At 39.0% G+C, this 15,119-nt stretch overlaps 2 protein-coding genes across 9 annotated transcripts in view; one reads left to right on the forward strand and one right to left on the reverse strand.

Moving 5' to 3' along the window:
• The window catches only part of LOC106947983 (MAP/microtubule affinity-regulating kinase 4-like), a 69,198-nt gene extending 65,791 nt beyond the window's left edge, over positions 1-3,407 (forward strand). For 4 of the 8 annotated variants that reach the window (XM_015033376.1, XM_015033368.1, XM_015033385.1 and 1 more), the window contains one exon: positions 249-3,407. In XM_015033376.1, the coding sequence (XP_014888862.1) occupies positions 249-597 (349 nt within the window). In that variant the 3' untranslated portion in view covers positions 598-3,407. The remainder of the gene's footprint in view (positions 1-248) is intronic. The other 4 variants (XM_015033407.1, XM_015033398.1, XM_015033418.1 and 1 more) reach the window with 4 other exon arrangements.
• Positions 3,408-4,231: 824 nt separating this feature from the next.
• On the reverse strand, positions 4,232-11,929 carry ckmb (creatine kinase, muscle b). Its single transcript, XM_015033446.1, has 9 exons — positions 11,821-11,929; positions 10,516-10,625; positions 10,319-10,415; positions 10,013-10,167; positions 8,895-9,027; positions 8,656-8,827; positions 7,901-8,024; positions 6,508-6,697; positions 4,232-4,786 (listed from the first exon to the last, which is right to left on the reverse strand). The coding sequence occupies exons 2-9, from the start codon at positions 10,612-10,614 to the stop codon at positions 4,608-4,610; spliced, it is 1,149 nt and encodes a 382-aa protein (XP_014888932.1). The 5' UTR covers positions 10,615-10,625; positions 11,821-11,929; the 3' UTR covers positions 4,232-4,607.
• Positions 11,930-15,119: the final 3,190 nt, after the last annotated feature.

The raw sequence follows: 15,119 nt of genomic DNA on the forward strand, positions 1-15,119 counted from the left end.
AAAAATCTCATTATCCAAGAGTGATTTGGGGCAAAAACATGTTTTTAACATGTTTTTAAAACATGTTTTTTTTTATTTAAAACATGTTTAGAGCTATCTTAACATGTTCAAGGAAGAATTAAAGGCCACCTTTAAATTTAAGACACCCATAGGAAACAGGACAATCTGATTTAATTTTTTTTCTTCTTTCTTCCTATTTTTTCAACCACATTCTTTCCCATTTCTTTAATTTCTTTCCCCTCTACTAGTCGCCATCTATCTGGGCATCAAAAAGCGGCCGAGCCCCGGACCCCCCGATGCGGATGGGATGTGAGGGTCCGGAGCCCCCGGGACCCGGCCGAGGTGGTTCTGGCCCTGCGGGAGGCGGCGCAGGGCTGCGGCTGCCAGGTCCACCTGGCCGGCCCGTTCCTCCTGTCCTGCACCCACGGCGCAGCTGGAGCCCGCGTGGCCTTTGAGGCCGAGGTCTGCCAGCTGCCCAACGGGCCGGGCCAGAGCGGCGTGAAGTTCAGGCGCCTGTGGGGGGCGCCGTTGGCCTTCAGAGACATCGCCGCCAAGGTGTCGAAGGAGCTGGAGCTCCGAGGTGAAGCGGGTAGGTGACAGACTGACACCTCCAGGAAAACACCCGCAGCTCCCAGACTCTTCCCACTCACAGCCAGACGGACTGAAGATGGCCCTTTGACCTCCGACCCCCGCTGAGCTCACACATACACAGCTTGAGGCCATAGAGTTGGACTTTCTTTTTTGCTCAGATTTAACTTCAGGTTGCTGAGAATGACGGAAAACTTGTTGTTGTTTCTGTCACTTGTCATCATTCCTTTTTAAAGAGCTGCTATTTAAATGTTTTTTTAATTATTTTTCTGTGTAATCAGTTCATTTTTCTTGCTTAGTGCTTTTAAAATAGGAGGAAATTGACGACTGTTGTCAATATTGGAAGCAGATGTCACAGAGGAAACCTCCAGCCACTAGGGGGAGAGATGCAGAAATGCAGGGACTGCCAACAGACTAAATGGAGCGTAGTTACGTTTCCTCTGTCTGGATACCTGCTGAAACGTTTGCTCCACCATTTTGTCATGGTAAAAGTAAGTACACCCTCCTACAGCTATAAAGTTTGCCATATAAGGATATAATGACAATGTTTCGGACTTTCAAATTGTCATTATTTATTAAACAAACATGAAGCCAAGATAAAAACAATTTTAAGGGTGCATTTAGTGCATTTAGTTTTTCCACACATCTTTCCATTGGGGTTTTATTTAGTTTGATGTATGTTTACTGTCATTTAATCTTTAGTGTGATTCTCTAAACTTGAGGTTTGATGCAAATATTTTTGAATCTAATAAAGATGAAATCACTTTATTTTGTCCTGTTACTTAAAACTCTAGAATTAAAGGAGGGTGTACTTTCTGTTTACTGTAGTTAGAAAGTGAGCAAAACTGCAAAATTAAAAAAATAATAATAATTGAATTAATTGAGCTCCTTTCCAACACTAAGCTTCAGTTAATGGTGAAACTGTTTTTTTTTTACATCATTATTATTATGAATTACTTTTACAGCACCAATATAATTAAATGTGGAAATAATAAAAACAAGTTGGTTTACTTTGTTTTATGTTATAAAAACTAAAGAAAATGAATTCCTTCAGTAATCTTTTAAAAAAATCCAACAGCTTTTACTTCCAACTGCAAACTAAATTCTCTCCCACATCGACATTAAACTGGCTCAGAGCAAAATAGAGTAGTTGGTGCTTCCCTCACTTTGTTCAGTGTCCAGACTGTCTGATCGTTGATGTTTAGGGAAGAAAACCGCCACAAAGCCAAGGATCGCATGATTTAGACCCAACTGGACGTCACCTGGTTAAGTTTTAAGATTTCTGGAATCTTTAAACAGATTGAGTACATTTTCTTTCAGGTTTTCAGTGTACTGAACAACAATGACTCCTGGCAAAAATGTTGAATCATGACACATTGAGAATGTTTTGCAATGTAATGAAAAACATCTGATATGACCAGAGGTGGGCAGAGTACACAAAAATTGTACTCGAGTAACAGGGGTATTACTGTAACGTATTTTATTCAAGAGTAAAACGTATTTGGGGTAAAAGCTTAATAGTGGCGAGCTCTGCTAGCTGAAAAGCTAGCTGCGCTAACACTAAAGCACTAATCAGAAACATTATTTCAACTAAAACTATTCCAATATTTAGTGCCAGCTAATGCTAGAGCACTAAACTAACATGCTATTTAGTGGAAGCTAATGTTAACATGCTATACTAACATACTTATTGGAAGCTAATGCTCAAGAGCTACACCAACATATTTTTAGTGGAAATTAACTCTAAGGCTCTACACCAACATGCTATGGAGTAGAAACTAACACCAAATAGCTATGCTAACATGTTATTTAGCGGAAGCTAACATTATAGTTAGTGTAGCCAACATTTTATTTAGTGTAAGCTAATGCTAATGTGTTAGCTTCCACTAAGTAAAGTGCTATACCTACATGTTATTTAGCTAAGACTAAATAGCTATACTAACATGCAGTGGAAGCTAATGCTAAATTGCTACTCCAAATTTTACCCAAACTAATATCACTCAAGTAAAAAAACAAAAATTACGGTACAGTAAAACTACTCTTCAAAGTATTTTTTCCCCAAAAAAGTTACCCAAATTAAATGTAAATTTATGGAGTTACTACCCACCTCTGTGTACAACAGTTGGTTATAATTAATGGTTTTTCTTGATCTACTCAGTTTTTTTCTCTCTGGGGAAATTAAACCATTTTCTATTAATTATATTAAGGTCATTCGTGGTTTTTCAGGTTACAAACATGCTTGTTTTTTTTTTTTAGATCGATTATTAGACATCCTCCATGAGAAGTGCTTCCATAATTTTTGCCAAGAGTTGTAAATCTAAGCTGTTTCTTGATTCTTTTCCATAAAAGCTGTAGATTTTCCCAGCACTGCTGGTATGACTGTTCCCCCAGTGGATTAAAGTTACAGACTGTTAACCAATCAGATTCCTGATTCAAAATGCCAAGCTCAAACATCCAAATCTCTGGCATCACTTTGATGTAACAGGTATAAAACATTCTCCATTTTGTTTTATTTTAGGTTCTTTATTGCTCATCTCTAAGAAAATCTACCAATGTTTGTGGAGTTTCTCTGATTTCTGGTGTCCCTCAGTGTCTGAAAATGTCAAGCTGTGATTTAGAGGCTATTTGTTCGACTTTCTGTTTGTTTACTGCTCTGCCTCATCGCCCCAAAATGTTCTCAGACTAATCCATGCTTCAAGACCACTGATTACTTAAATCCAACGTACCGCCGGCTGAGACACCAGAAACGACCGACTTGCAGTCCTGCATGTCTCCTAGGATATAATGTGTGACACAAAATAAAAACCTTCAACCTCTGATATTTTTTATTCTTTCCTTTTTATGCATATTTGGAGAAGATCCATAAACTTTGTTTTTCTCCACGTGTAACATTAAATCAGAATAAATAATAATTTGGGAAATCATACAAAGACGGACTAGAGAGTATATTTTAACGTAGTACCTGATTATAAAATCTAAATTAAATTAGCCAACATACCAGGAAAAGAATGACAGAACTCCACAAGTCTGGTTCATTATTGTAGCTTACACATAATGTAAGCAGTTTTGCTAACACTAAAGCTCTTTAACATGGCATTTAGCAGAAGCTAATGCTAACTAATATACCAACAAGGTTTTATAAAATGCTATACCAAAATGGCATTTAGTGGAAGCTAATGCTAAAATACTATGCTAACACGGTATTTAGCAGGAGCTAATGCGCTATCCCAACATGGTATGTAGTGGAAGCTAACTTGAAAGCCCTTTGCCAACAAGATATTTCATGGAAACTAATGCTAACGCGCTATACCAACACAATATTTAGTGGAAGCTAAAGTTCTACACCAATGCACTATTTTGTGGAAGGTAATGCTAAGGCACTATACCGGCACAGTATTTAGCAGGAGCTAAAGCTAAAGCATTTTACCAACATGGTATTTAATGGAAGTTGAACTAAAGTGCTACACCAACATGGTATTTAGCAGAACGTAATGCTAAAGCGCCTTGACCTAAAAACAGGAGAATTTTAGTTACTTTCGTCAGACAATGGGTTGAGAAAAGGTGATGTCTGTTCTTACAGCAGGTATACACAGATTTCAACTGTACCTTTGGTTTCTATGAAGAAAAACAAAAACAGGATGAATTGATTGTTACATGGGGCTTTGTTTAATTCTCCAGTTACATTTTACAACCAAAAAAAAAACTTTTTACACACATAGCCACGACCAGACTATGCATAGGTTGATCCCAGGATGTTACGAAGGCGATGGGAAGATATCAGAAGAAATTAGATGAATAGGGAGAAAAGGCAGAAAAAGTAAACAGAAGTAAGAAAGAAAGGAGCAGAAGGAAAAGTGGAGTGTCTTTGGATGGAAGGAAGCCATCAGCAGGAAGTAGCCATTTGGCCGAAACCAGTAAAATAACTTTACAACGAGGCTACATGTTCATTTTTTTTCTTTAGAAAATAGAAAAAAAAAAACCACAGACAGTCATTTCATCAAATTCCTTGTCTGTCCGCTTTACTTCTGAGCGGGGATCATGCCGTCGATGGACTCGCCCTTCTCCAGCTTCTTCTCCATCTCCACCATGAGCTTCACGCCGTCGACCACCAGCTGCACCTGCTCCACCTCGGAGGAGCCCAGACGGTCGGCGTTGGAGATGTCGAACACGCCGCCCACTGAGGCTGTGTCCACACCGCCTGGCGGAGCAAACGGAAGAATGAGGCCTAGTCCAAACATCGCCGAGTCCTTTTAACCACATGCTGGAGAGCAAAAACTCATCAACAATTACTAGCATTGGTTTTAGCTCTCAAGTTGTTAACGCTCTGAATCTTAAATATGTGCTACTAATTGTCAACACTAGGACAACTACATAAGGTCAGGACACAGTTTTAATCCAAAACACTGCAAAGAAGAGGGAAGTAGCTATGCTAGCTTGACTTTGACCATCTTAACATGTAGATGTGCTGCAGAATCCAGTGCTTCAGTTAATTTTTTTTTTTTTTTTTTAAAAAAGGCGACCCACCCACCATTTGTGATAGATCATCAGTAGATCAGGTGTTTACATTAGCTAATCAACCACCGCTGTGTTAGCTTAGCTAATAGCAGTGACGGCTAATTTACCACAGCCATCACTTATTAACGACTGCAAAATACACATCAAGCCCAAAAACATAAAACTGTAACAGACTGAATGTTCAATTCTTGTGTTTTGGTGTTGAATCCTGGTACATTAGTGGTGTTGTTGTCAGTTGCTGTGGCAACGGGTCTGTGTGTAGCGTAGCTGACACAGAGAGCAAGACAATAAGAATATTAAATGGTTTTTCTGTGTTATTTCCCCATTTGCTGTAGTACACTGCACTGAATTAATAATACCTAAATCTCCAGGTTTGATTATCAGAATGTTTCTGTTGGTAAGTAAAACAATCGTCTTTCTGTCCTCCAGTCTTGTGCACATACGTGAAATTTCTGGGTGAAAACAATAAGGTGTGTACATATAAAACAATATTTTCCACACCTGATTGGTAAGTGTTCAAGCTGCTGAATTACAGCACTGAGCGTTGCTTTAAACATGCCAAGCCCATAGGGGGCAGTGTAGCGCAAAGCGAAAGTCTACGTCAGCCGATCACAATCCTTCATGTTTAATTCCTAAATTAAACATGGCACCAGGAAGTTTTTGTGTGGATAGATGGTGAGGTTGAACTACTTTTAAATACTGTGTTAGAATATAAAGTTAATAAAACATGTTGACAGGGAATCGTAGTTGTCAGAAGTAACTTTTTGTTTTGAAGAGGAAGAAGACAATCGGCAGAAGCAGCTTAGCTTAAATATTTAGTATTTTACTATATATGGCTACAATATATGAATATATTCTGGGACCATCTGTATTTCCACAACAGACATATTAGTGGTCAGAAGTCACTTTTTATTATTTGTTCAACTTCAGGTTTAAAAGCCCAATGGACAATTAATGATACATTAAGTACATAAAAAGACACAAAATTAAGAGACAATCAAAGTTAAAATAGTTATGGGCATTACAGTAAGACAACTGGAGTCCGTGTATTTTTCTTTATTTTTGTGCTGCATTTGTTTTCCTCCCTACGGTTTTTGGAGTAAAATACTCTTCTTCGACTCTAAAATGTGCCAAAGTGTATAGAAAAAGCACAACAGCGCCTCCTACGGCCAGAATATACAGCGGTCATAGAATATGACGTCACCAGAGGTGGGCAGAGTACCCACGAGCAGAAATACGTCATAATAAAATTACTCAAGTAAAAGTAAAAAGCACAGCAAAGTAGAGATGCTAATAAAAGTACTTTTTTTTCCCATCCAAAATAGCTACTCCTTACTACCCGCCTCTGGGTGTAACACCTGTTCTTCCGCCCCGCAGAGTAAAGGAAGCGGTTCCCGTACGTACCTGTGCCGCGTTTCTGCAGACGCAGCCTGGTCAGGATCTCCTCGAACTTGGGGTGCGTGCTGAGCTTGGGCAGCTTGACGTGCACGCCGCCGCGCAGGCCGGTGCCCAGGTTGGAGGGGCAGGTCAGGATGTAGCCCAGATGCTCGTTCCACATGAAGCCGTGGTTGTGCTTCTTGAAGATCTCCTCAATCTGACCAACATGAAGAGACACCGGAGTAAGGCTTGATTACTACCGAAATATATACAGCTTGTTTAATTTCTATTAATCCATAAAATATGTTCACTTTGCCTCCAAGCACAGCGTCCATTTTAAGTGGTGTTGGTTAACAGTTTTAGGAGTTTTCAGTATTTTCCGGCTGCTTTCCATCGGTCCAGTGCCTGACAACACGTGGTGCCGTTTGTAAAGTTACACAGTAAAAACTTGACATCAATAATTTGGTTTATTTAGCCTGAAAAAATGTGGCTGTTCATTTCTCAGTCATATTTTCACCATTTTATTCATATATTTATAAATGTCAGAGTTCCAAACTAAATATGTAATTTGGTGAATTAAATGCTTAGTTATCAAACTAAATATTTAGTCTGAAAATGACATTTAGTACTGAACTAATGTATAGTTTGAAAGCTAAATATTTATTTTTAAATTAAATATTTAAGAATAAATATTTGAAATTAAATAATTATTTCTTTAGCTCCCTAACTAAATATTTAACTTTAATTATAGTTGGTCTGTTGGACTTCTTCCATATATTATGTTCATTATTTTATAAATGACAGAAAAAGCAGATTGTTTACATTCAAGCTGAATTGCTTTAATGTTAAAGTAATGCTGTGTGAAATGTTCTGATATTCAGATGTTTATGATTTGATACCAAATAATAAATCCTCCATTTGAGAAAAGGAGGGACAAGTGTTTGTGCCTCTCCACATATATATGCTGTAATTCCTGTAAATATAACAAGACTTTTTTTGTATTTTTCATGCAGCCTGATGTGTAATTTCTCCCTCTGCAGAGATATTTTGTAAAACAGTCTGGGACTGTAAGGCAGCTAATTCGGGATTAGCAATCTGTGGAGGTTATTCGGCTGGCAGTTTCTGGTCTAGGTGTAACTTTTTTATATTTTTTATATTAGATACATTGTTTACCAGGGGAAATGTTTTTCTGTTGTCAATAAATGCATTTATATCTACATAAATATCAAATATATGTATTAAAAAATGTCCAAAGTCCAATTAAAACTCCAGAAAGCCTAGATGAAAACCACTTTAAGGACTTTCACTTCATCAGTACAATAGAAGTCTGACTGCTGCAGCAAATCTGCCGTATTTTAAGAAGTCAGTTGGATCTGTAATGTGTCTGCTTTTCAGCAGCTCTGAGGTTTATGAGTTTCACCTTCTGCAGGCCAACGCAGAAACGTTTGAAGACCTCCTTCATGTTGCCTCCCTTCTGCATGGAGATGACGCGCAGGTGGTCCTCCTCGTTCACCCAGACCAGGAAAGTCTTGTTGTCGTTGTGCCTGATGGATGAAAATATTATTCAAATCAAGGTGCAGCACAAAGTAGTTGGAGCTTCAACTCTGATAAGGTGATTCAGTCCAAGTGAATCAAGAAGATGCAACAGAAATGTCTTATTTGGTGAACAAAGAGGATGTTTGGCTACTGTACGGATGTATCAGACCAGTGGGGCTGAAACGATTAATCAGTTATTGAAATAATTGTCAACTAATGTTAGCATACAGACTAAACAAAAGTCCATTTACTGAAAGAACAACACATTTAATGCAATAGTTGAGCCAAAACTGTGCAAAATACGTTCATTTTGCATTTAAGATACAAAAACAACCATTTGTCTGTAAATACGTTCAACCCAGAACTTCTCAAGTGGCAGTTCTGGCTTCTCCTGGTTCAAATTCTGTAATGATTAATCATGATTAATTGATTATTGTAATAATCGTCAGCATATTTAGTAATCGTTTAATCATTAAGTGGAGCATACAGACTCAACAAAAGATGATTTGCTGAAAGAATAAAACATTCAGAACTGTAATGAAGGCAAAACTGTACAAAATAACTGCAGAATGTACCAATATTTCTATCGTTAATCGTTAGAATAATTGATAAATAATCGTTATTTGCAGCTCTGCTCACCAGATGCCCCTGGCGTCAGGCCAGTCGCGGGCCATGCCGGCGCAGGTCAGCAGGGGGGACACTGGCTTGTCAAACAGGAAGTGATCAGCGATCAGCTGCTCCTGCTCGGCGTCGGTCATGCCGTTCAGAGGGTAGTACTTTCCCTTGAACTCGCCGTCCAGGGAGGACAGGGCTGGAGGGGGACAGAATATTCAAGGAGAGAAGGAAACGGTGGGGATGTGAGTCAGTTTGAAGCTCACCCTCGATGCTCAGCTTCTCGATGCCTCTGCGCTCTCCACGGCTGTTGTGGGGGGGCAGGGTGAAGCCCTTGATGCTGCGGCCGGTACGCACACGGCTGGACAGCACGTAGTTGGGGTCCAGGTCGTCGCCACCCTGATGGTGCAAAGAGGGGAGGCCATTTTTTCTTTGTTTTGCTTCAATTGTCATCATTTTTTAGCATTCTGAAAAGTTCAAAGTTTACTAAAAGATGGACAAAATTACATAATTTTGCTGAAGTGACTTCAGCAAAACAACTACTGAGAGGGTCTCCTAAACATACCTTATCAGTTGAATTGTTTGCCATTGCAGTAATAAAGTAATTGGTGCAAAAAGAACCATAAATAGGGAAGACTAGAGGCCTCTTGAGATAATGTATTACTCTTTTTGCTCTTAAATTTGTGCTAAATATGTAATTTAAAATGGTTTAGGCCAAGATAACTTAATAAATACTTAATGAAAATGTGCTAACATTTCAAAAGTGAAAACTGCATTGAGCGTTTCGCAAAACTTTAAAAGCGTAACTAAAAAATTTGACATGTCATACTTTTCTTACAGTATTTTGTACCTACAACATTTTTCCTCATCCCTGCCATTTAATCCCAATTTATCATCATTTATTATACTCATGTTAATGTAGTAATCATGTGCAGAGTTTAATATTTTGGTAAGCTAAAGAAATACATTTCACATTTATTTATGTACAGGTTGTAGATAAATACAGAAGCTTAGCTAAAGCATAATGGAGCATTTTTAATATTTGAATGTAAAATTGTGTCTTTATTCTGAACAATATGCTGAACTGGACCAGTGTGAGGTAAAAATAATGATACTTTGAATTCAGGAACGAAACATCCACTAGGTGGCAGCACCTTTTTGTAGCCAAATTTGTAACTTTTATACTTACAGATGATGAGAACATGATGTTATCATAAATTAGACAAATAACTAAAAAAGATCCATTGTAAACCAAATAAAATCAAGACTGACTATGGTAAGATAAATTAAGGGTTGAAAAAATGACGTCATATTTGAATGGAGGGCCCCATGAGTGTGACGGTGTTTGGCCCTGAACCCAGAATGGCTAAAGCCAAGTCCTTACCTTCAGGTTCTCGAAGTTCAGGTCAGTCTTGTGCTTGTCGGTGGGCTTGTATCCGCCATGACGGTCGGAGATGATGGGGTCAAGCAGCTCCTTGAAGACCTCATAGGACTCCTCGTCTCCGGCGACGCAGCCCACGGTCATGATGAAGGGGTGACCTTACAGAAACGATACAGAAGAATTAGATAAACCTCCTGGAACCATCTCGAAGCTAAAGACGAATATTCAGATGTTTGCTTCAGTTAATCTAAGTCTTGGACAGGAAATCTGCTGTTGTGATTGTTTTTTTGCAGACGACTGAGTCCTTACCTGGGTTGTCAACACCAGTCTGGATGACGTCATCCACAGTGAAGCCACTGGGGGTGGATTTGCCCCTCAGCTTGGAATAGATGTCCTTGTTAAGTACCTGCAATAGATGACACAAAATACCTCACTTACTCCGTTTCCTCGGTTGGAAGCTAGTTTTGTTTAAAGGCTCATCCAAGAGGCTAAATATGACGGTGTACCTTGGCCATGTGGTTGTTGTGCTGAGAGAGATCGGGGAACTCCTCATCCACGGAGAACTTCATCTTGTAGTCGTTGTGGCAGTTCTTCATGGCTGCCATTCTTACTTTGTCTGAGGAAGTGGAGAGGAGGTGTTAATTTCTAAGAATCTCATGTGCAGGGAAGTGCAGGCTTTGGTTACTCTGGTGATTAGAAGGAACGGTTGAAGAAAAGTCTTCAAATATCAACATAAAATTGTCAGATTTTAAATATAGTCTGTCAAGGAAACAATGTGGATGCTTTTCCGTGAGTCCTGGAGTGAGACAGAGACATTTACTGCCTGCATGTCTCACCACCTGTCCAGGTTATAAATAGAACCACGACGATTCGTTTCAGCTCCAACCAGTTGAGACTCACTCTGGGGGCATTTGGCTCATCTTTTGGCTTCAAAATGCACCAAACCTTTGCACTTTAAATAAAACCAACAATCAAACCGATCATTTTTTAACACCTATTTTCCAAATTTAACCTATCCTCTGCAAAAACACAAAATATTACCAAGTAATTTTGGTCTAGTTTCTAGTGCAGATATCCTGCTACACCTATTACAACACATTTTCCCCATATTATAAGTAAAACAATCTGCCAATGGAAGTGGAATTTGTTCATCAATATTAAGAATTAATTACTTAAAACAAACTTCTATCTTTTGTTGAAAAGGTTCTTGTAAGTTAGTTTTGTCTCACCTCAAGTGTATGCAGGTATTTGTTCTAGAGACTAGACCAAAATTACTTGGTAATATTTTGTGTTTTTGCAGTGCTCTGTTGACTTTCAAGCATTGCACCTTGATTTTTAAATGTAAAGCTGCACCTTGTGAAGTTGCAGCTGCAGAATCAATCAGTTAATAGTCTGAGCTGCCAGTTTCTGTAAGGTCAGCTTGTGGAAGTCCATCAGACTCATGAGACCCGGAACGCCAAAAGGTCAAAGCATGCATGCCACACAGATGCCTCCATACCTTCCAACGGCTAAATCGAGCTCCCTAAACTATTCAGAGATGAACCCTAGAGTTGTTCTGCAGGCGTCAGCAGCAGCTGATGGACAGCCACAACTGTTTGCATGACACTCCTGTTGCACAGTCGACTTATTATGCAAAAATGACTCAAGTGTCTCAAAAGAAAAGCTTTTAGAAGTTAAGTAAATATAGTTTATTTCCATTTGTATTGTCTAGATTAGGAGGAAGCAAGGAATTTGTTTTGACCAAATGATTGCTGAAATCCTCGACACCTTCTTAATTTTCATCTAAAAATATCAGTTTGCTACTTTATTACCTGCTTAGGAGAAAAGAAAGAAGTAACAAATCCCGGGATCAGATCCTGTTCGCCCAATGTAGGGGTTGCCCAGCTCTGACAGGTGACGGACTAAAGCCTTTATACCCAGATCTCTGTGACTATTGGATGGCTGGGTCTGGGGTCCCCTCGTTCCATTGGTTGATGCAGCTTTTCTGGGCATGGATGGGTTCCTAAAAGGCAAGAACAAACGTCACACAGAGCTGGAGAACAGGGGCGAGGCAACAGCTGCGAGCGCCTGGTCCAACCTTCCACCCTCTGCCTCCTGGTTGCTGCTTGGATATCAGCAAAGGGAACACAATCACATCAGATTCATGCAAAATGCCTTCAGTTTAAGTGTCTTTTGCTGTTATTTTTATTTTATGAACATAAACTAATGTTTTTCTTCACAGTGTTTTAAACCAAGAATCAAAATTTTACTTTGATATTAACTGAAGATCCAACAGTTTGGACATGTGGAGAGTTTACTGTGCTTGGAGTGTTTGTTACTGGAGCTCCGTCTTTGTTTTAAGAAGTTAAAATAACTTTGATTACATCATCCTGATAGCAAGAACAGATTAGATTTCAGTTCATGTATGACTGCTACGTGGCTCTGTTCTTTGAATGAAATGTCGTGTTGTGACGCATAGTGATGGCATGCTCAAGTTCAAAATATTTGGTAGATTCAGTTTACATCTACTCAACATTGGCAGAAATGTCAAAGATTTAAAGCCTTTTTATGAGTTTTAACAATTGTTTTCTTAAAGTTTGAAGAAAAAAGTTCGAATTTTTTTGGAAATCCCGCTGTCATGCTTCATCATTGGTGTTTTAATGTTTGAAAGTCAGACTTTGGCTCCACTAAAAATAGACTTTTATTCTTAGTTCTGACCAGAAATGAACGAATGAGGTAAAAATATAAAACTGACTTAAACAAACAGTGGCGTTATTTACTCTAAATTGTTTTAGGAGTCTTCCTGTTGATACTCAACAACCAAGAAACTGAAAACATACAGGGAGTCTTTAGCATTAGCCTATGCTAAATGCTATGTTTAGTGTTAGCAGAACTGTTTATGTTTAGTGTGACTAACCTTTTAGTTAGCCGTGCCCACCAGTGGTTAGAACATCTTAGCTTGACTCCTTCCAACATATTACTGAGGGCAAATAGCTAAGTCTGTCACATCTGAATAATAAACTTTCTTTATGTTTTCAGTCATCTGAAACCAACTAATGGTTGTGAATGCTCCATCATACTCCAACTGTCTAATCATATTATAGACTTTATCAACATGACTGAAATCCCTACAGGCTCAATATTTGGATTTTAAGACATCAAAAACTTCAATGTTTTTGTTGAATTTATCACAACTTGTTGGCTTAATTAAGTAAATATTGTGCAACCAAATTATGCAACTGATGATTAAAAAGCTGAAACTGATTTTTTTTTTACTTCCCACGTAAACAAAACCATTTAAAGTGGTTTTAAAGTGACATGCTATGCTGATGATATCCTACTTTATATAGCAAAACTAATTTCTTGGCTCATTCTAAGCATGGTAAAAACCTAATGATAGAAGATATCTAGTGCATGTTTAGATACAGTTAATGTGCAGGAAAGGACATACAACCATAACACGAAGGTATCATTTATATTTTTTGCCTCATTCATAAGTTTGTTGCATGAAATTGTGTGTTGTGTTCAGGAGTGCAGGGATTCACACAGTCACTCCTTTCTTTAGCTTCTTTGCTCTAACTTCACGCTAGTCTCCAGTTTCACAGCTGTATCCTGACCATCCACAGACGACTTTCCAAATTAGTCTCCTTCTGTGTCACTGCATGAGGCTGGCGGGGTGAGCACCAGTCTCCTATGAATGAATGTAGATTACCATAACAACTAACAATGGGGCAGCATTAGAGGGTATGCCCAGTTAGGGGTCAGCTGCACCTCATGTGCTTAGAGCCAGCTGTTAGTTTGAAACTTGAACCAGTCAAGTGTCCAAAACCACCTTGGCACAAAAAAAGAGCTTCATGGAGTTGGGGACACCTTGTCGTCCAGCTTTGTCAACATTGTTTGGTGAGCATGTTAAGAAACTTGCCCAGAAAAGCATCACGGCATTCAAAAAAAGTGAGAAACTTTTTAAAATAAAAAGCATATTTAAGATCAAATGCAAAATGTTTCTCTAAAATTGTGAAATAACAAAAACAAGCCATGTATTTAAAACTCTAATTTTCACTCTGCATTGCGTGCTTTAACAGCCACGCCCTCTTAATAAAAGCTTAAAGGTCATACTGACAGACATGTGATATGCACTGCCCATTCAGACCAGTTAGCTCTGCAGCTCGTTTACCTTTGTGGCACTGGTCCAGTATCCCAATTTAGACTGTCACTCAATACCCCAGCACCAGCCTCCCGTCTCCCCAAACACACATACGCAACCCTCCAATGCAGATCCAAAAAGGCCCGAAGCCCTGCAGCTGCCCCACAGAGACAGACTCTCAGGAACAGTTACATAAATCAGGGACATTATGTTAATAGTTACCCAAATCTTTTCAGAATAAAATGCAAAACATCAACACAGACGGATATAGGAAGGCTGAAATTAGTTTATTGGTATAAATTAAACAGTTAGGCGAGTGAATTGAATGCATGGAGAATCTGTAGCATCTGTGGGTTTTACATCAAATTAATTTGTAAGCATTTCATGTTTTGACTGTAATTTTGTGTTTTAAGAAGAAATTCCCGGATTACAGTTTGAGAAACTTTGCAGGGGTCACCCTGTATTACATAAAACCGTTTTTGGTTGGTTGGGGTCGAGTCCGATGGCAGGTTCTCATTCACAGCGCTGGCCTGAGGGAGCAGTTGGAGGAAACATGAATTAACAAGTTCACACTCAAGTACTGCCAGGAACAACTGACAGTTTTGGCTGCCAAGATAATTTACCAACACAGAAGGCCAATTTTCACACAGAACAGCAAGACGATGGATGAAAATCAGAGAATCTAAAGGTCTTTGTTCCTACACCTTACACTCCGAGTGATTAGCAGGAAAGTCTCCTTGGGTTCCAAATCTTTGACCCCGGTTGACACTTTCAGACATACAAGTCCCAATCCAGAGTAGCAAGAAATTATGCTAGCAGTTGGAGGAGCCTACAAATAGACTTAGGCATTTGTTAGACAACTGTGTGGACATGAGTGGACGCAAACCTTCACATGAATGGAACCAACAAGACCCGATGTTTTATAGTTCTCAAAATAAAATCCGAAATAAAACAACGGCAACCTGTGATGCAACCTATGTGTTAAAG

This window comes from Poecilia latipinna, unplaced genomic scaffold (assembly GCF_001443285.1).
Source record: "Poecilia latipinna isolate Pla-1442-1.1 unplaced genomic scaffold, P_latipinna-1.0 Scaffold15, whole genome shotgun sequence".
NCBI lineage: Eukaryota > Metazoa > Chordata > Actinopteri > Cyprinodontiformes > Poeciliidae > Poecilia > Poecilia latipinna.